The sequence below is a fragment of the Oncorhynchus clarkii genome, unplaced genomic scaffold (genome assembly GCF_045791955.1).
Source record: "Oncorhynchus clarkii lewisi isolate Uvic-CL-2024 unplaced genomic scaffold, UVic_Ocla_1.0 unplaced_contig_11936_pilon_pilon, whole genome shotgun sequence".
Taxonomy (NCBI): Eukaryota; Metazoa; Chordata; class Actinopteri; order Salmoniformes; family Salmonidae; genus Oncorhynchus; species Oncorhynchus clarkii.
The window spans coordinates 585,804-605,180 of NW_027261146.1; the positions used below are offsets into that span (position 1 = coordinate 585,804).

General features: G+C 50.6%; 2 protein-coding genes across 3 annotated transcripts in view; one reads left to right on the forward strand and one right to left on the reverse strand.

Annotated features, from left to right (window-relative positions):
- LOC139405412 (DDB1- and CUL4-associated factor 15-like) overlaps positions 1-14,545 on the forward strand; it is a 37,717-nt gene extending 23,172 nt beyond the window's left edge. For both annotated transcript variants that reach the window (XM_071147734.1, XM_071147735.1), the window contains exons 11-13: positions 10,079-10,183; positions 10,318-10,433; positions 11,588-14,545. In XM_071147734.1, coding sequence (XP_071003835.1) covers positions 10,079-10,183; positions 10,318-10,433; positions 11,588-11,643 — 277 coding nt within the window. In that variant the 3' untranslated portion in view covers positions 11,644-14,545. The remainder of the gene's footprint in view (positions 1-10,078; positions 10,184-10,317; positions 10,434-11,587) is intronic.
- Positions 14,546-18,322: 3,777 nt separating this feature from the next.
- The window catches only part of LOC139405417 (MHC class II regulatory factor RFX1-like), a 62,065-nt gene continuing 61,010 nt past the window's right edge, over positions 18,323-19,377 (reverse strand). Inside the window, exons 15-17 of the mRNA XM_071147740.1 lie at positions 19,018-19,171; positions 18,834-18,879; positions 18,323-18,724 (exon numbers count right to left, since the gene is read on the reverse strand). Of these exons, the coding sequence (XP_071003841.1) occupies positions 18,564-18,724; positions 18,834-18,879; positions 19,018-19,171 (361 nt within the window). The 3' untranslated portion in view covers positions 18,323-18,563. The remainder of the gene's footprint in view (positions 18,725-18,833; positions 18,880-19,017; positions 19,172-19,377) is intronic.

Sequence of the window (19,377 nt, forward strand, 5' to 3'; positions counted from 1 at the left end):
TTTCCTGGCTAGTCACCTGGTGAGGTGTTCTGGGGTCTGGAGGTCTGTTTTCCTGACTAGTCACCTGGTAGGGTGTAATGGGGTCTGGTGGGTTGTTTTCCTGGCTAGTCACCTGGTGAGGTGTTCTGGGGTCTGGAGTTCTGTTTTCTTGTCTAGACACCTGGTGAGGTGTTCTGGGGTCTGGAGGGCTGTTTTCCTCTGTTTTCCTGACTAGTCACCTGGTGAGGTGTTCTGGGGTCTGGAGTTCTGTTTTATTGTCTAGACACCTGGTGAGGTGTTCTGGGGTCTGGAGGTCTGTTTTCCTGACTAGTCACCTGGTGAGGTGTTCTGGGGTCTTGATGGCTGTTTTCCTGGCTAGTCACCTGGTGAGGTGTTCTGTGGCCTGGAGGTCTGTTTTCCTGACTAGTCACCTGTTAGGGTGTAATGGGGTCTGGTGGGTTGTTTTCCTGGCTAGTCACCTGGTGAGGTGTTCTGGGGTCTGGAGTTCTGTTTTCTTGTCTAGACACCTGGTGAGGTGTTCTGGGGTCTGGAGGGCTGTTTTCCTCTGTTTTCCTGACTAGTCACCTGGTGAGGTGTTCTGGGGTCTGGAGTTCTGTTTTCTTGTCTAGACACCTGGTGAGGTGGTCTGGAGGTCTGTTTTCCTGACTAGTCACCTGGTGAGGTGTTCTGGGGTCTGGATGTCTGTTTTCCTCTGTTTTCCTGGATGGTCACCTGGTGAGGTGTTCTGGGCTCTGGATGTCAGTTTTCCTCTGTTTTCCTGACTAGTCACCTGGTGAGGTGTTCTGGGGTCTGGAGGTCTGTTTTCCTCTGTTTTCCTGATTAGTCACCTGGTGAGGTGTTCTGGGGTCTAGATGGCTGTTTACCTCTGTTTTCCTGACTAGTCATCTGGTGAGGTGTTCTGGGGTCTGGATGGCTGTTTTCCTCTCTTGTCACCTGGTGAGGTGTTCTGGGGTCTGGAGGTCTGTTTTCCTGGCTAGTCACCTGGTGAGGTGTTCTGGGGTCTGGAGGGCTGTTCTCTCTCTCTCTGTTTTCCTGGATGGTCACCTGGTGAGGTGTTCTGGGGTCTGGAGGTCTGTTTTCCTGGCTAGTCACCTGGTGAGGTGTTCTGGGGTCTGGAGGTCTGTTTTCCTCTGTTTTCCTGGATGTTCACCTGGTGAGGTGTTCTGGGGTCTGGAGGGCTGTTTTCCTCTCTAGTCACCTGGTGAGGTGTTCTGGGGTCTGGAGGGCTGTTCTCTCTCTGTTTTCCTGGATGGTCACCTGGTGAGGTGTTCTGGGGTCTTGATGGCTGTTTACCTCTGTTTTCCTGGCTAGTCACCTGGTGAGGTGTTCTGGGGTCTGGAGGGCTGTTTTCCTCTCTGTTTTCCTGGATGGTCACCTGGTGAGGTGTTCTGGGGTCTTGATGGCTGTTTACCTCTGTTTTCCTGGCTAGTCACCTGGTGAGGTGTTCTGGGGTCTGGAGTGCTGTTTTCCTCTCTAGTCACCTGGTGAGGTGTTCTGGGGTCTGGAGGTCTGTTTTCCTGGCTGTTTTCCTCTCTATACACCTGGTGAGGTGTTCTGGGGTCTGGAGGGCTGTTCTCCCTCTGTTTTCCCGGATGGTCACCTGGTGAGGTGTTCTGGGGTCTGGAGGGCTGTTTTCCTGGATGGTCACCTGGTGAGGTGTTCTGGGGTCTGGAGGTCTGTTTTCCTGGCTAGTCACCTGGTGAGGTGTTCTGGGGTCTGGAGGTCTGTTTTCCTGACTAGTCACCTGGTGAGGTGTTCTGGGGTCTGGAGGGCTGTTTTCCTCTCTAGTCACCTGGTGAGGTGTTCTGGGGTCTCGAGGGCTGTTTTCCTCTCTAGTCACCTGGTGAGGTGTTCTGGGGTCTGAAGGTCTGTTTTCCTGGCTAGTCACCTGGTGAGGTGTTCTGGGGTCTGGAGGGCTGTTCTCTCTCTGTTTTCCTGGATGGTCACCTGGTGAGGTGTTCTGGGTCTTGATGGCTGTTTACCTCTTTTTTCCTGACTAGTCACCTGGTGAGTTGTTCTGGGGTCTGGATGGCTGTTTTCCTCTAGTCACCTGGTGAGGTGTTCTGGGGTCTGGAGGGCTGTTCTCCCTCTGTTTTCCTGGATGGTCACCTGGTTAGGTGTTCTGGGGTCTGGAGGTCTGTTTTCCTCTAGTCAGCTGGTGAGGTGTTCTGGGGTCTGGAGGGCTGTTTTCCTGGATGGTCACCTGGTGAGGTGTTCTGGGGTCTGGAGGGCTGTTTTCCTCTCTAGTCACCTGGTGAGGTGTTCTGGGGTCTGGAGGGCTGTTTTCCTATCTAGTCACCTGGTGAGGTGTTCTGGGGTCTGGAGGGCTGTTCTCTCTCTGTTTTCCTGGATGTTCACCTGGTGAGGTGTTCTGGGGTCTGGAGGTCTGTTTTCCTGGATGGTCACCTGGTGAGGTGTTCTGGGGTCTGGAGGTCTGTTTTCCTGGCTAGTCACCTGGTGAGGTGTTCTGGGGTCTGGAGGTCTGTTTTCCTGGCTAGTCACCTGGTGAGGTGTTCTGGGGTCTGGATGTCTGTTTTCCTCTGTTTTCCTGACTAGTCACCTGGTGAGGTGTTCTGGGGTCTGGAGGTCTGTTTTCCTGGGTAGTCACCTGGTGAGGTGTTCTGGGGTCTGGAGGGCTGTTCTCCCTCTGTTTTCCTGGATGGTCACCTGGTGAGGTGTTCTGGGGTCTGGAGGGCTGTTTTCCTGGATGGTCACCTGGTGAGGTGTTCTGGGGTCTGGAGGTCTGTTTTCCTGGCTAGTCACCTGGTGAGGTGTTCTGGGGTCTGGAGGGCTGTTTTCCTGGACTGTCACCTGGTGAGGTGTTCTGGGGTCTGGAGGTCTGTTTTCCTGGCTAGTCACCTGGTGAGGTGTTCTGGGGTCTGGAGGTCTGTTCTCCTGGCTAGTCACCTGGTGAGGTGTTCTGGGGTCTGGATGTCTGTTTTCCTCTGTTTTCCTGACTAGTCACCTGGTGAGGTGTTCTGGGGTCTGGAGGTCTGTTTTCCTCTGTTTTCCTGATTAGTCACCTGGTGAGGTGTTCTGGGGTCTAGATGGCTGTTTACCTCTGTTTTCCTGACTAGTCATCTGGTGAGGTGTTCTGGGGTCTGGATGGCTGTTTTCCTCTCTTGTCACCTGGTGAGGTGTTCTGGGGTCTGGAGGGCTGTTCTCTCTCTCTCTGTTTTCCTGGATGGTCACCTGGTGAGGTGTTCTGGGGTCTGGAGGTCTGTTTTCCTGGCTGGTGAGGTGTTCTGGGGTCTGGAGGGCTGTTTTCCTCTCTAGTCACCTGGTGAGGTGTTCTGGGGTCTGGAGGTCTGTTTTCCTGGCTAGTCACCTGGTGAGGTGTTCTGGGGTCTGGAGGGCTGTTCTCTCTCTGTTTTTCCTGGATGGTCACCTGGTGAGGTGTTCTGGGGTCTTGATGGCTGTTTTCCTGGCTAGTCACCTGGTGAGGTGTTCTGGGGTCTGGAGGTCTGTTTTCCTGACTAGTCACCTGGTAGGGTGTAATGGGGTCTGGTGGGTTGTTTTCCTGGCTAGTCACCTGGTGAGGTGTTCTGGGGTCTGGAGTTCTGTTTTCTTGTCTAGACACCTGGTGAGGTGTTCTGGGGTCTGGAGGGCTGTTTTCCTCTGTTTTCCTGACTAGTCACCTGGTGAGGTGTTCTGGGGTCTGGAGTTCTGTTTTATTGTCTAGACACCTGGTGAGGTGTTCTGGGGTCTGGAGGTCTGTTTTCCTGACTAGTCACCTGGTGAGGTGTTCTGGGGTCTTGATGGCTGTTTTCCTGGCTAGTCACCTGGTGAGGTGTTCTGTGGCCTGGAGGTCTGTTTTCCTGACTAGTCACCTGTTAGGGTGTAATGGGGTCTGGTGGGTTGTTTTCCTGGCTAGTCACCTGGTGAGGTGTTCTGGGGTCTGGAGGGCTGTTCTCTCTCTGTTTTCCTGGATGTTCACCTGGTGAGGTGTTCTGGGGTCTGGAGGTCTGTTTTCCTGGATGGTCACCTGGTGAGGTGTTCTGGGGTCTGGAGGTCTGTTTTCCTGGCTAGTCACCTGGTGAGGTGTTCTGGGGTCTGGAGGTCTGTTTTCCTGACTAGTCACCTGGTAGGGTGTAATGGGGTCTGGTGGGTTGTTTTCCTGGCTAGTCACCTGGTGAGGTGTTCTGGGGTCTGGAGTTCTGTTTTCTTGTCTAGACACCTGGTGAGGTGTTCTGGGGTCTGGAGGGCTGTTTTCCTCTGTTTTCCTGACTAGTCACCTGGTGAGGTGTTCTGGGGTCTGGAGTTCTGTTTTATTGTCTAGACACCTGGTGAGGTGTTCTGGGGTCTGGAGGTCTGTTTTCCTGACTAGTCACCTGGTGAGGTGTTCTGGGGTCTTGATGGCTGTTTTCCTGGCTAGTCACCTGGTGAGGTGTTCTGTGGCCTGGAGGTCTGTTTTCCTGACTAGTCACCTGTTAGGGTGTAATGGGGTCTGGTGGGTTGTTTTCCTGGCTAGTCACCTGGTGAGGTGTTCTGGGGTCTGGAGTTCTGTTTTCTTGTCTAGACACCTGGTGAGGTGTTCTGGGGTCTGGAGGTCTGTTTTCCTCTGTTTTCCTGATTAGTCACCTGGTGAGGTGTTCTGGGGTCTAGATGGCTGTTTACCTCTGTTTTCCTGACTAGTCATCTGGTGAGGTGTTCTGGGGTCTGGATGGCTGTTTTCCTCTCTTGTCACCTGGTGAGGTGTTCTGGGGTCTGGAGTTCTGTTTTCTTGTCTAGACACCTGGTGAGGTGTTCTGGGGTCTGGAGGGCTGTTTTCCTCTGTTTTCCTGACTAGTCACCTGGTGAGGTGTTCTGGGGTCTGGAGTTCTGTTTTCTTGTCTAGACACCTGGTGAGGTGGTCTGGAGGTCTGTTTTCCTGACTAGTCACCTGGTGAGGTGTTCTGGGGTCTGGAGGTCTGTTTTCCTCTGTTTTCCTGGATGGTCACCTGGTGAGGTGTTCTGGGCTCTGGATGTCAGTTTTCCTCTGTTTTCCTGACTAGTCACCTGGTGAGGTGTTCTGGGGTCTGGAGGTCTGTTTTCCTCTGTTTTCCTGATTAGTCACCTGGTGAGGTGTTCTGGGGTCTAGATGGCTGTTTACCTCTGTTTTCCTGACTAGTCATCTGGTGAGGTGTTCTGGGGTCTGGATGGCTGTTTACCTCTGTTTTCCTGACTAGTCATCTGGTGAGGTGTTCTGGGGTCTGGATGGCTGTTTACCTCTGTTTTCCTGACTAGTCATCTGGTGAGGTGTTCTGGGGTCTGGATGGCTGTTTTCCTCTCTTGTCACCTGGTGAGGTGTTCTGGGGTCTAGATGGCTGTTTACCTTTGTTTTCCTGACTAGTCATCTGGTGAGGTGTTCTGGGGTCTGGATGGCTGTTTTCCTCTCTTGTCACCTGGTGAGGTGTTCTGGGGTCTGGAGGTCTGTTTTCCTGGCTAGTCACCTGGTGAGGTGTTCTGGGGTCTGGAGGGCTGTTCTCTCTCTCTCTGTTTTCCTGGAGGGTCACCTGGTGAGGTGTTCTGGGGTCTGGAGGTCTGTTTTCCTGGCTAGTCACCTGGTGAGGTGTTCTGGGGTCTGGAGGTCTGTTTTCCTCTGTTTTCCTGGATGTTCACCTGGTGAGGTGTTCTGGGGTCTGGAGGGCTGTTTTCCTCTCTAGTCACCTGGTGAGGTGTTCTGGGGTCTGGAGGGCTGTTCTCTCTCTGTTTTCCTGGATGGTCACCTGGTGAGGTGTTCTGGGGTCTTGATGGCTGTTTACCTCTGTTTTCCTGGCTAGTCACCTGGTGAGGTGTTCTGGGGTCTGGAGGGCTGTTTTCCTCTCTGTTTTCCTGGATGGTCACCTGGTGAGGTGTTCTGGGGTCTTGATGGCTGTTTACCTCTGTTTTCCTGGCTAGTCACCTGGTGAGGTGTTCTGGGGTCTGGAGTGCTGTTTTCCTCTCTAGTCACCTGGTGAGGTGTTCTGGGGTCTGGAGGTCTGTTTTCCTGGCTGTTTTCCTCTCTATACACCTGGTGAGGTGTTCTGGGGTCTGGAGGGCTGTTCTCCCTCTGTTTTCCCGGATGGTCACCTGGTGAGGTGTTCTGGGGTCTGGAGGGCTGTTTTCCTGGATGGTCACCTGGTGAGGTGTTCTGGGGTCTGGAGGTCTGTTTTCCTGGCTAGTCACCTGGTGAGGTGTTCTGGGGTCTGGAGGGCTGTTCTCTCTCTGTTTTCCTGGATGGTCACCTGGTGAGGTGTTCTGGGGTCTTGATGGCTGTTTACCTCTGTTTTCCTGACTGGTGAGTTGTTCTGGGGTCTGGATGGCTGTTCTCTCTCTGTTTTCCTGGATGGTCACCTGGTGAGGTGTTCTGGGTCTTGATGGCTGTTTACCTCTTTTTTCCTGACTAGTCACCTGGTGAGTTGTTCTGGGGTCTGGATGGCTGTTTTCCTCTAGTCACCTGGTGAGGTGTTCTGGGGTCTGGAGGGCTGTTCTCCCTCTGTTTTCCTGGATGGTCACCTGGTAAGGTGTTCTGGGGTCTGGAGGTCTGTTTTCCTCTAGTCAGCTGGTGAGGTGTTCTGGGGTCTGGAGGGCTGTTTTCCTGGATGGTCACCTGGTGAGGTGTTCTGGGGTCTGGAGGGCTGTTTTCCTCTCTAGTCACCTGGTGAGGTGTTCTGGGGTCTGGAGGGCTGTTTTCCTATCTAGTCACCTGGTGAGGTGTTCTGGGGTCTGGAGGTCTGTTTTCCTGGCTAGTCACCTGGTGAGGTGTTCTGGGGTCTGGAGGGCTGTTCTCTCTCTGTTTTTCCTGGATGGTCACCTGGTGAGGTGTTCTGGGGTCTTGATGGCTGTTTTCCTGGCTAGTCACCTGGTGAGGTGTTCTGGGGTCTGGAGGTCTGTTTTCCTGACTAGTCACCTGGTAGGGTGTAATGGGGTCTGGTGGGTTGTTTTCCTGGCTAGTCACCTGGTGAGGTGTTCTGGGGTCTGGAGTTCTGTTTTCTTGTCTAGACACCTGGTGAGGTGTTCTGGGGTCTGGAGGGCTGTTTTCCTCTGTTTTCCTGACTAGTCACCTGGTGAGGTGTTCTGGGGTCTGGAGTTCTGTTTTATTGTCTAGACACCTGGTGAGGTGTTCTGGGGTCTGGAGGTCTGTTTTCCTGACTAGTCACCTGGTGAGGTGTTCTGGGGTCTGGATGTCTGTTTTCCTCTGTTTTCCTGGATGGTCACCTGGTGAGGTGTTCTGGGCTCTGGATGTCAGTTTTCCTCTGTTTTCCTGACTAGTCACCTGGTGAGGTGTTCTGGGGTCTGGAGGTCTGTTTTCCTCTGTTTTCCTGATTAGTCACCTGGTGAGGTGTTCTGGGGTCTAGATGGCTGTTTACCTCTGTTTTCCTGACTAGTCATCTGGTGAGGTGTTCTGGGGTCTGGATGGCTGTTTTCCTCTCTTGTCACCTGGTGAGGTGTTCTGGGTTCTGGAGGTCTGTTTTCCTGGCTAGTCACCTGGTGAGGTGTTCTGGGGTCTGGAGGGCTGTTCTCTCTCTCTCTGTTTTCCTGGATGGTCACCTGGTGAGGTGTTCTGGGGTCTGGAGGTCTGTTTTCCTGGCTAGTCACCTGGTGAGGTGTTCTGGGGTCTGGAGGTCTGTTTTCCTCTGTTTTCCTGGATGTTCACCTGGTGAGGTGTTCTGGGGTCTGGAGGGCTGTTTTCCTCTCTAGTCACCTGGTGAGGTGTTCTGGGGTCTGGAGGGCTGTTCTCTCTCTGTTTTCCTGGATGGTCACCTGGTGAGGTGTTCTGGGGTCTTGATGGCTGTTTACCTCTGTTTTCCTGGCTAGTCACCTGGTGAGGTGTTCTGGGGTCTGGAGGGCTGTTTTCCTCTCTGTTTTCCTGGATGGTCACCTGGTGAGGTGTTCTGGGGTCTTGATGGCTGTTTACCTCTGTTTTCCTGGCTAGTCACCTGGTGAGGTGTTCTGGGGTCTGGAGTGCTGTTTTCCTCTCTAGTCACCTGGTGAGGTGTTCTGGGGTCTGGAGGTCTGTTTTCCTGGCTGTTTTCCTCTCTATACACCTGGTGAGGTGTTCTGGGGTCTGGAGGGCTGTTCTCCCTCTGTTTTCCCGGATGGTCACCTGGTGAGGTGTTCTGGGGTCTGGAGGGCTGTTTTCCTGGATGGTCACCTGGTGAGGTGTTCTGGGGTCTGGAGGTCTGTTTTCCTGGCTAGTCACCTGGTGAGGTGTTCTGGGGTCTGGAGGTCTGTTTTCCTGACTAGTCACCTGGTGAGGTGTTCTGGGGTCTGGATGGCTGTTTTCCTCTCTAGTCACCTGGTGAGGTGTTCTGGGGTCTCGAGGGCTGTTTTCCTCTCTAGTCACCTGGTGAGGTGTTCTGGGGTCTGGAGGTCTGTTTTCCTGGCTAGTCACCTGGTGAGGTGTTCTGGGGTCTGGAGGGCTGTTCTCTCTCTGTTTTCCTGGATGGTCACCTGGTGAGGTGTTCTGGGGTCTTGATGGCTGTTTACCTCTGTTTTCCTGACTAGTCACCTGGTGAGTTGTTCTGGGGTCTGGATGGCTGTTCTCTCTCTGTTTTCCTGGATGGTCACCTGGTGAGGTGTTCTGGGTCTTGATGGCTGTTTACCTCTTTTTTCCTGACTAGTCACCTGGTGAGGTGTTCTGGGGTCTGGATGGCTGTTTTCCTCTAGTCACCTGGTGAGGTGTTCTGGGGTCTGGAGGGCTGTTCTCCCTCTGTTTTCCTGGATGGTCACCTGGTAAGGTGTTCTGGGGTCTGGAGGTCTGTTTTCCTCTAGTCAGCTGGTGAGGTGTTCTGGGGTCTGGAGGGCTGTTTTCCTGGATGGTCACCTGGTGAGGTGTTCTGGGATCTGGAGGGCTGTTTTCCTCTCTAGTCACCTGGTGAGGTGTTCTGGGGTCTGGAGGGCTGTTTTCCTATCTAGTCACCTGGTGAGGTGTTCTGGGGTCTGGAGGGCTGTTCTCTCTCTGTTTTCCTGGATGTTCACCTGGTGAGGTGTTCTGGGGTCTGGAGGTCTGTTTTCCTGGATGGTCACCTGGTGAGGTGTTCTGGGGTCTGGAGGTCTGTTTTCCTGGCTAGTCACCTGGTGAGGTGTTCTGGGGTCTGGAGGTCTGTTTTCCTGGCTAGTCACCTGGTGAGGTGTTCTGGGGTCTGGATGTCTGTTTTCCTCTGTTTTCCTGACTAGTCACCTGGTGAGGTGTTCTGGGGTCTGGAGGTCTGTTTTCCTGGGTAGTCACCTGGTGAGGTGTTCTGGGGTCTGGAGGGCTGTTCTCCCTCTGTTTTCCTGGATGGTCACCTGGTGAGGTGTTCTGGGGTCTGGAGGGCTGTTTTCCTGGATGGTCACCTGGTGAGGTGTTCTGGGGTCTGGAGGTCTGTTTTCCTGGCTAGTCACCTGGTGAGGTGTTCTGGGGTCTGGAGGGCTGTTTTCCTCTCTAGTCACCTGGTGAGGTGTTCTGGGGTCTGGAGGTCTGTTTTCCTGGCTAGTCACCTGGTGAGGTGTTCTGGGGTCTGGAGGGCTGTTCTCTCTCTGTTTTTCCTGGATGGTCACCTGGTGAGGTGTTCTGGGGTCTTGATGGCTGTTTTCCTGGCTAGTCACCTGGTGAGGTGTTCTGGGGTCTGGAGGTCTGTTTTCCTGACTAGTCACCTGGTGAGGTGTTCTGGGGTCTTGATGGCTGTTTTCCTGGCTAGTCACCTGGTGAGGTGTTCTGGGGTCTGGAGGTCTGTTTTCCTGACTAGTCACCTGTTAGGGTGTAATGGGGTCTGGTGGGTTGTTTTCCTGGCTAGTCACCTGGTGAGGTGTTCTGGGGTCTGGAGTTCTGTTTTCTTGTCTAGACACCTGGTGAGGTGTTCTGGGGTCTGGAGGGCTGTTTTCCTCTGTTTTCCTGACTAGTCACCTGGTGAGGTGTTCTGGGTTCTGGAGTTCTGTTTTCTTGTCTAGACACCTGGTGAGGTGGTCTGGAGGTCTGTTTTCCTGACTAGTCACCTGGTGAGGTGTTCTGGGGTCTGGAGGTCTGTTTTCCTCTGTTTTCCTGACTAGTCATCTGGTGAGGTGTTCTGGGGTCTGGATGGCTGTTTTAATTGCCTCTAACTGTCACTCACACTAACCGGTAGTTGTCTTCCAGGCCCAACACCTACCACTCCAGTCTGCAGGTGAGCTGGGACCTCAACACAGGAGTGTGTCACACCGTCGGGGTCGGTGACCTCACTGAGGTCAAGGGTCAGACCAGGTGAGACGATCTCTCTCTCTCTCTCTTCATATCTATCGCTCTCCCTCATTTCTTTCTCTCTTCATATCTCTCATATCGCTCTCTCATTTTTTTCTTTCTCTTTTCATATCTCCCTCTTCTCTCCCGTCCTGTAGTGGCAGTGTATGGAGTTCGTACAGGAAGTCTTGTGTGAACACAGTGATGAAGTGGCTGGTTCCGGAGAGCAGCTCTCGTTACATCAACCGCATGACCAACGAGGCCCTGCACAAAGGTACACACCTTTATATACACACAGTGGACAAAACATCACCCGCATGACCAACGAGGCCCTGCACAGAGGTACACATGTTATATACACACACACACACACACACACACACACACACACACACACACACACACACACACACAGCGGACAAAACATCAACCGCATGACCAACGAGGCCCTGCACAGAGGTACACACCTTATATACACACAGTGGACAAAACATCAACTCCTAATGTTCAGTTGCACCACCTTTTGCCCTGAGAACAGTTTCGATTTGTGGGGACATGGACTCAACAAGGTGTTGAAAGTGTTCAACAGGGAGGCTGGCCCATGTTGACTCTACAAGGTGTTGAAAGTGTTCCACAGGGAGGCTGGCCCATGTTGACTCTACAAGGTGTTCCACAGGGAGGCTGGTCCATGTTGACTCAACAAGGTGTTGAAAGCGTTCCACAGGGATGCTGGCCCATGTTGACTCAACAAGGTGTTGAAAGCGTTCCACAGGGATGCTGGCCCATGTTGACTCTACAACGTGTTGAAAGCGTTCCACAGGGATACTGGCCCATGTTGACTCTACAAGGTGTAGAAAGTGTTCCGCAGGGATGCTGGCCCATGTTGACTCTACAAGGTGTTCCACAGGGAGGCTGGCCCATGTTGACTCTACAAGGTGTTGAAAGTGTTCCACAGGGATGCTGGCCCATGTTGACTACAAGGTGTTGAAAGTGTTCCACAGGGATGCTGGCCCTGTGGAAGTGGTGGTGGAGGACCAATAGGAGCCTCTCTTTCCTCTGGTCTAAAAAACTATATCCAAATGCCCCAGGGCAGTGATTGGGGACATTGCCCTGTGTAGGGTGCCGTCTTTCCGATGGGACATCTGTGGTCACTAAAGATCCCATGGCACTTATCGTAAGAGTAGGGGTGTTAACCCCGGTGTCCTGGCTAAAATCCCAATCTGGCCCTCATACCATCACAGTCACCTAATCATCTACAGTTGGCTAATTCATCCCCCCTCCTCTCCCCTGTAACTATTCCCCAGGTTGTTGTGGTAAATGAGAACGTGTTCTCAGTCAACTGACCTGGTAAAATGAAACACACACTTTATGTAAATGAATTCTTCAAATCTGTTTATTTTTCTGTTTGTCCCCCTCTCTTCTGTCCAGGTTCCTCTCTACAGGTGTTGGCTGACAGCGACCGGAGTACCTGGATCATACTATGAGGGACAACAGGGGGGTGTCCTGACACCAGAGGCTCGGACTGTCACACACACACACACACATACACCGACCGACACACACACCGACATACACACACCGACACACACCCATACACACACCGACACACATACAGCAAGCCTGTTTAGCTGCTACAGTAACAGTCATAGGATCCCTCTCAAATGGCACCCTATTCCCTCCTATTCCCTCCTATTCCCTCCTATTCCACCCTATTCCCTCCTATTCCCTCCTATTCCCTCCTATTCCATCCTATTCCATCCTATTCCCTCCTATTCCCTCCTATTCCCTCCTATTCCCTCCTATTCCATCCTATTCCCTCCTATTCCATCCTATTCCATCCTATTCCACCCTATTCCACCCTATTCCACCCTATTCCCTCCTATTCCACCCTATTCCCTCCTATTCCACCCTATTCCACCCTATTCCCTCCTATTCCACCCTATTCCCTCCTATTCCCTTCTATTCCCTCCTATTCCACCCTATTCCCTCCTATTCCACCCTATTCCCTCCTATTCCCTCCTATTCCCTCCTATTCCACCCTATTCCATCCTATTCCACCCTATTCCCTCCTATTCCCTCCTCCACATGTGGTGCACTACGTTTCCATGATGCCTGTGGTGAGAAGTGGTGCTCTATATAGGACCTTCAGACTCACTCTGGACCTGGAAACCAGTTCCCCTCTAATCAGGGACTGATTTAGACCTGGAAACCAGTTCCCCTCTAATCAGGGACTGATTTAGACCTGGGACACCAGTTCCCCTCTAATCAGGGACTGATTTAGACCTGGAAACCAGTTCCCCTCTAATCAGGGACTGATTTAGACCTGGGAACCAGTTCCCCTCTAATCAGGGACTGATTTAGACCTGGGACACCAGTTCCACTGTTCCCCTCTAATCAGGGACTGATTTAGACCTGGGAACCAGTTCCCCTCTAATCAGGGACTGATTTAGACCTGGAAACCAGTTCCCCTCTAATCAGGGACTGATTTAGACCTGGGAACCAGTTCCCCTCTAATCAGGGACTGATTTAGACCTGGAAACCAGTTCCCCTCTAATCAGGGACTGATTTAGACCTGGGAACCAGTTCCCCTCTAATCAGGGACTGATTTAGACCTGGAAACCAGTTCCCCTCTAATCAGGGACTGATTTAGACCTGGGACACCAGTTCCACTGTTCCCCTCTAATCAGGGACTGATTTAGACCTGGAAACCAGTTCCCCTCTAATCAGGGACTGATTTAGACCTGGAAACCAGTTCCCCTCTAATCAGGGACTGATTTAGACCTGGAAACCAGTTCCCCTCTAATCAGGGACTGATTTAGACCTGGAAACCAGTTCCCCTCTAATCAGGGACTGATTTAGACCTGGAAACCAGTTCCCCTCTAATCAGGGACTGATTTAGACCTGGAAACCAGTTCCCCTCTAATCAGGGACTGATTTAGACCTGGAAACCAGTTCCCCTCTAATCAGGGACTGATTTAGACCTGGGACACCAGTTCCACTGTTCCCCTCTAATCAGGGACTGATTTAGACCTGGGACACCAGTTCCACTGTTCCCCTCTAATCAGGGACTGATTTAGACCTGGGACACCAGTTCCACTGTTCCCCTCTAATCAGGGACTGATTTAGACCTGGGACACCAGTTCCACTGTTCCCCTCTAATCAGGGACTGATTTAGACCTGGGACACCAGTTCCACTGTTCCCCTCTAATCAGGGACTGATTTAGACCTGGGACACCAGTTCCACTGTTCCCCTCTAATCAGGGACTGATTTAGACCTGGGACACCAGTTCCACTGTTCCCCTCTAATCAGGGACTGATTTAGACCTGGGACACCAGTTCCACTGTTCCCCTCTAATCAGGGACTGATTTAGACCTGGGACACCAGGTGTGTGTGCAATTAATGATCAGGTAGACCAGAAAGCAGGCTTCGGACCTCGTAGGGTCAGAGTTGAAAACCCTTGATTTAGGGAATAGGGTGCCATGTTGTCATGACTCAGTTGTCGCCAACTTGAATCTGTGCACCTGCCTCTCTGTGTGTGTGTGTGTGTGTGTGGTGTTGTAGGATGGAAGAAACACGAGGCATTGTGTTTTCCACATCTTCTGTTTTTGTTTGATGATATAATGTACCATAATGTGGACCCATGGACCCAGAGCTGGACTGAACAAATAGGATTTTACTGTGGGTTTTTAGTTTGGTTTGTTCAATGTCATTTTCTGTTTTATGACTGTGTGTGAGAGAGAGAAGTTGTGTGGTCCTCATGCCTCCGAGAATCTGTTGCTGTTCTCAGAACCTAAAGGTCACTCCTCTAAACCGGCTTTGTCCAGTTCGATCTGGTTTGATCCAGGTCTGTCTGACTGCAACAGGGCCTACACATGAACCGGAACCAATCCTGTTATTTGTCGCTCTGGAGGGACTGACGTTCCCCCTAGGTACAGATCTAGGATCAGCTTCCCCTCCCCCAATCCTAACCTTAACCATTAGTGGGGGGGAAATGTTAAACTGACCGCAGATCAGTGTCTAAGGGCAACTTCACCATCGTATGTCTCGTGTCCAAAATGGCTCCCTATGTAGTGCACTACGTTTTGTCCAGAGCCTCATAATCTCTCATAGGGCTTTGGTCAAAAGTAGTGCACTACATAGGGAATAGGGTTTCAGTTCAGATTGTCCCCTTTATAAATGTATTTGTATGTGATGGAGTTAACTTTCCCAGATTTACTGCGTAGTCCTTCATCCCAGGAAAGTTACAACCCTAGATGGAGCAGAGGCTTATGGGATATGGAGTTTAAGCAAGCCTGTCATTATCTGGCTGTATTTTAAGACTGGACGGAGAGAGCATGGTTCACTTGATTATTTTTTGATAAAAATAAATTGAAAGATTCACCTTGCATGTTGCCGTTTCCTGTGTGTGTGTGAAGGAGAAACACAAAGTTACGTTTTAAGAGACTGAAGAGGGGAAACACTTGTAAAGTATTTAATGGCTAAAGGTGGGCTGGTATCACGTCTTTATATGGCAACGACTGAGTACTGAAACTACAAACTCTAGTCACAGCGATTCAATACAAAGGTCTACAAAACATATATATACTAGATATCTTGTGATTGTAATACAGTAGCTAAATACTCTGGATAGTACATCAAAATATGCTACACATACTGTTGAAATAAGGCCATAATGGTTCAATAAATATGATAGTCACTAAAGTAACATCTATTTCAAATAAACACATTCACTGATCTGTTCTGACTTTTTGCTGATTCTACGAGCTGGCAGTTAGTTGCCATGGATACAACGTTGCATGTGCTCTCGCTGTGACTTCTGACCTTGTTGCCCAATCACAGATTAGAGATGTTTCTGTGGAGGTCTGTATCCTGCTGGTGGGATATGACTTTACTGTTGTGTGTGGATGCCATGACGATGGAGGGACAAATGAATGGGATGGAAACAGGATGCATTATGGCTGCCCTCTCTCTTATGACACTACATATGCCTGCTATAACTCATAATACATTACCAAAGAGTGAGGAACACATGGCAGATTGCACAGGTTTAGAAACACTTTATTAATCAGATCTAATTAAAACACAGGTTGTCTTCGAAATGGCACCCTATTCCCTATATAGTACACTACTTTAGACCATGGTCAATAGGGCTCAGGTCCAAAAAAGTGCACTATACAGGGAGCCATTTGGGATTCAACCACCAGCGCTGTCTCACTCTACAAGGCACAGGTCATCTCTTAGTTGGCCAAATAATAAAAATGCACTAAAACGTACCTTTCTGAATGCTGCCCTGTTTGGAACTACACACCCCGTCCTCTACACCACATCAGGACACCACTGTTAGAGCGTCTGATCCATCCAAGACCCCTTCAGTCTCGGAGGGAGTCTCGGAGTTCACGGAGGGCTATTAACATATTCATACTTAGAATCTTTGATGAGCCGTCCTAAATGGTGCCCTGTTGAAGTACCGATAGGATGCCGTTTGGGACACACTAAGTGGTTGTCTAATAGGTCAGTGAACATCATCAGGACTGAAGACCGACAGCTGTTTCAACTCTACACCTGGCTCGGGCAAACGCAGTAAATCTCTCTCCCCTTCTCTCGCTCTCTATGGCAGTCAGGACAGTGGGTGGGTAAGGTGAGGACAGAGAAGGTTGTAGCCATGCAGGTTGACTGACTCACACAGAACCAATCAAAAGTTTGGACACACCTACTCATTCCAGAGTTTTTATTTATTTTCTACATTGTATAATAGTAGTGAAGACAAAGCTGTCATCAAGGCAAAGGGTGGCAACTTTGAGTTACTACATGATTCCATATGTGTTATTTCATAGTTTTGATGTCTTCACTATTATTCTACAATGTAGAACATAGTTAAAATAAAGAAAAACCCTGGAATGAGTAGGTGTGTCCAAACTTTTGACAGGGACATATAGGTCTGGATTCAGTCAGAGGTACGTTGTAGACCTCTGTTGACAGGGACATATAGGTCTGGATTCAGTCAGCGGTACGTTGTAGACCTCTGTTGACAGGGACATATAGGTCTGGATTCAGTCAGAGGTACGTTGTAGACCTCTGACAGGGACATATAGGTCTGGATTCAGTCAGAGGTACGTTGTAGACCTCTGACAGGGACATATAGGTCTGGATTCAGTCAGAGGTACGTTGTAGACCTCTGTTGACAGTGACATATAGGTCTGGATTCAGTCAGAGGTACGTTGTAGACCTCTGACAGTGACATATAGGTCTGGATTCAGTCAGAGGTACGTTGTAGACCTCTGACAGTGACATATAGGTCTGGATTCAGTCAGAGGTATGTTGTAGACCTCTGACAGTGACATATAGGTCTGGATTCAGTCAGAGGTACGTTGTAGACCTCTGTTGACAGGGACATATAGGTCTGGATTCAGTCAGAGGTACGTTGTAGACCTCTGTTGACAGGGACATATAGGTCTGGATTCAGTCAGAGGTACGTTGTAGACCTCTTGACAGGGACATATAGGTCTGGATTCAGTCAGAGGTACGTTGTAGACCTCTGACAGGGACATATAGGAAGGGATTCAGTCAGAGGTACGTTGTAGACCTCTTGACAGGGACATATAGGTCTGGATTCAGTCAGAGGTACGTTGTAGACCTCTGTTGACAGGGACATATAGGTCTGGATTCAGTCAGAGGTACGTTGTAGACCTCTGTTGACAGGGACATATAGGTCTGGATTCAGTCAGAGGTACGTTGTAGACCTCTGTTGACAGGGACATATAGGTCTGGATTCAGTCAGAGGTACGTTGTAGACCTCTGTTGACAGGGACATATAGGTCTGGATTCAGTCAGAGGTACGTTGTAGACCTCTGTTGACAGGGACATATAGGTCTGGATTCAGTCAGAGGTACGTTGTAGACCTCTGACAGGGACATCTAGGAAGGGATTCAGTCAGAGGTACGTTGTAGACCTCTGTTGACAGGGACATATAGGTCTGGATTCAGTCAGAGGTACGTTGTAGATCTCTGACAGGGACATATAGGAAGGGATTCAGTCAGAGGTACGTTGTAGACCTCTGACAGTGACATATAGGTCTGGATTCAGTCAGAGGTACGTTGTAGACCTCTGTTGACAGGGACATATAGGTCTGGATTCAGTCAGAGGTACGTTGTAGACCTCTTGACAGGGACATATAGGTCTGAATTCAGTCAGAGGGACGTTGTAGACCTCTGTTGACAGTACCCCATTTAAAGGCAGTGTTCCTCAGCGTGTTCACGGTAAATGTTGCATGTCGGCTCAGTCAGAGGTACGTTGTAGACCTCTGTTGACAGTGCCCCATTTAAAGGCAGTGTTCCTCAGCGTGTTCACGGTAAATGTTGCATGTCAGCTCAGTCAGATATTACCTTTAAATGTTCAGGGTGCTACAACACACCTCAGATTGAATCTCAGCCACGGTATTCCTACAAGACTGTTTCTGCATCCAACAGCAAGTTGCCAAGCTAGTGGTAATGTTAATTAGTGGGATAGGTTGGTCAAATCTGGAACAGACTGTTACCCTGTCTAGTGAAGAGGTCACAGTCTCTTATGTCACAATGAAGGACCAGTGTGTCTAGTGAAGAGGTCACTGTCTCTGATGTCACAATGAAGGACCAGTGTGTCTAGTGAAGAGGTCACTGTCTCTGATGTCACAATGAAGGACCAGTGTGTCTAGTGAAGAGGTTACCGTCTCTTATGTCACAATGAAGGACCAGTGTGTCTAGTGAAGAGGTCACTGTCTCTGATGTCACAATGAAGGACCAGTGTGTCTAGTGAAGAGGTCACTGTCTCTGATGTCACAATGAAGGACCAGTGTGTCTAGTGAAGAGGTCTCTCACTGTCTCTGATGTCACAATGAAGGACCAGTGTGTCTAGTGAAGAGGTCACTGTCTCTGATGTCACAATGAAGGACCAGTGTGTCTAGTGAAGAGGTCACCGTCTCTGATGTCACAATGAAGGTGATGAGGAACCATGATAACTAAAAGAGATGAAAAGGTAAGCTGTGAAACCTCTCCTTCGCTCACACACACACACACACACACACACACACACACACACACACACACACACACACACACACACACACACACACACACACACACACACACACACACACACACACACACACACACACACACACACACACACACACACACACAGACAGAGAGAGATCAAGGTGCAGACAGACAGGGTGTGTGAGGTTGCAGGAACAGATAAGGAACTTAATGGCATTGGGATCACAAATGGGCTCATAGCAAACCATCATTAAGGCAAAGGATGAGTGTGTTGTTGAGGGTGTGTGTGTGTGTGTGTGTCATGTTAGCCAACGGCTAAGTCGAGAGCGTGTGTTTCAGTTGTCAGTGTGTGTGCGTGTTGGGTGTGTGTGAGTCACTCTGTGTGTGTGGTATTGAACAGTCCCCGGGGGTCAGTCCTGGCTAGCTTGACGGGCGGCTCCAGTGACACCTCCCCCTCTCCCAGACCAGCGGAGTTAGACGGCACGGTCATCTCTACCCCCTCTTCATCACTCTCCTCCTCATCCTCTTCCTCATCTGAGACACACACACACACACACACAGATATATTAACCGTTTACAGGTTTATTGCGGCCACATTATGAGAGATGTGGAAGATGTGAAGGGTTGCAGGGTGAGACATTACCTTTATCAGGGTCCTGACAGTTCAGACTCCTGCCCACACTGGCAAACTGAGAGAGAGAGACAATCAGCAGTGCATCGTGTGTGTCGGTATGTGTGTGTACCTCTCCCATGACAGCGATGGGTGTTTCTCCTTTAGCCTGGGACACTCTGTGTTCTATATCAGGTGTGTGTGTGTGTGTGTGTACCTCTCCCATGACAGCGATGGGTGTCTCTCCTTTAGCCTGGGCCACTCTGTGTTCTACCAGGTAGTACATGTACTCATCATACAGCAGTCTGATCAGGTGGAAGGATCCGAAGCTGGCAGCACTACGCAGAGTCAGGTCTCTAATCACCATGGAACTGGGGGGTAGAGAGAGACAGGTCTCTAATCACCATGAAACTGGAGGGGTAGAGAGAGACAGGTCTCTAATCACCATGGAACTGGGGGGGTAGAGAGAGACAAGTCTCTAATCACCATGGAACTGGGGGGGTAGAGAGACAGGTCTCTAATCACCATGGAACTGGGGGGGGTAGAGAGAGACAGGTCTCTAATCACCATGGAACTG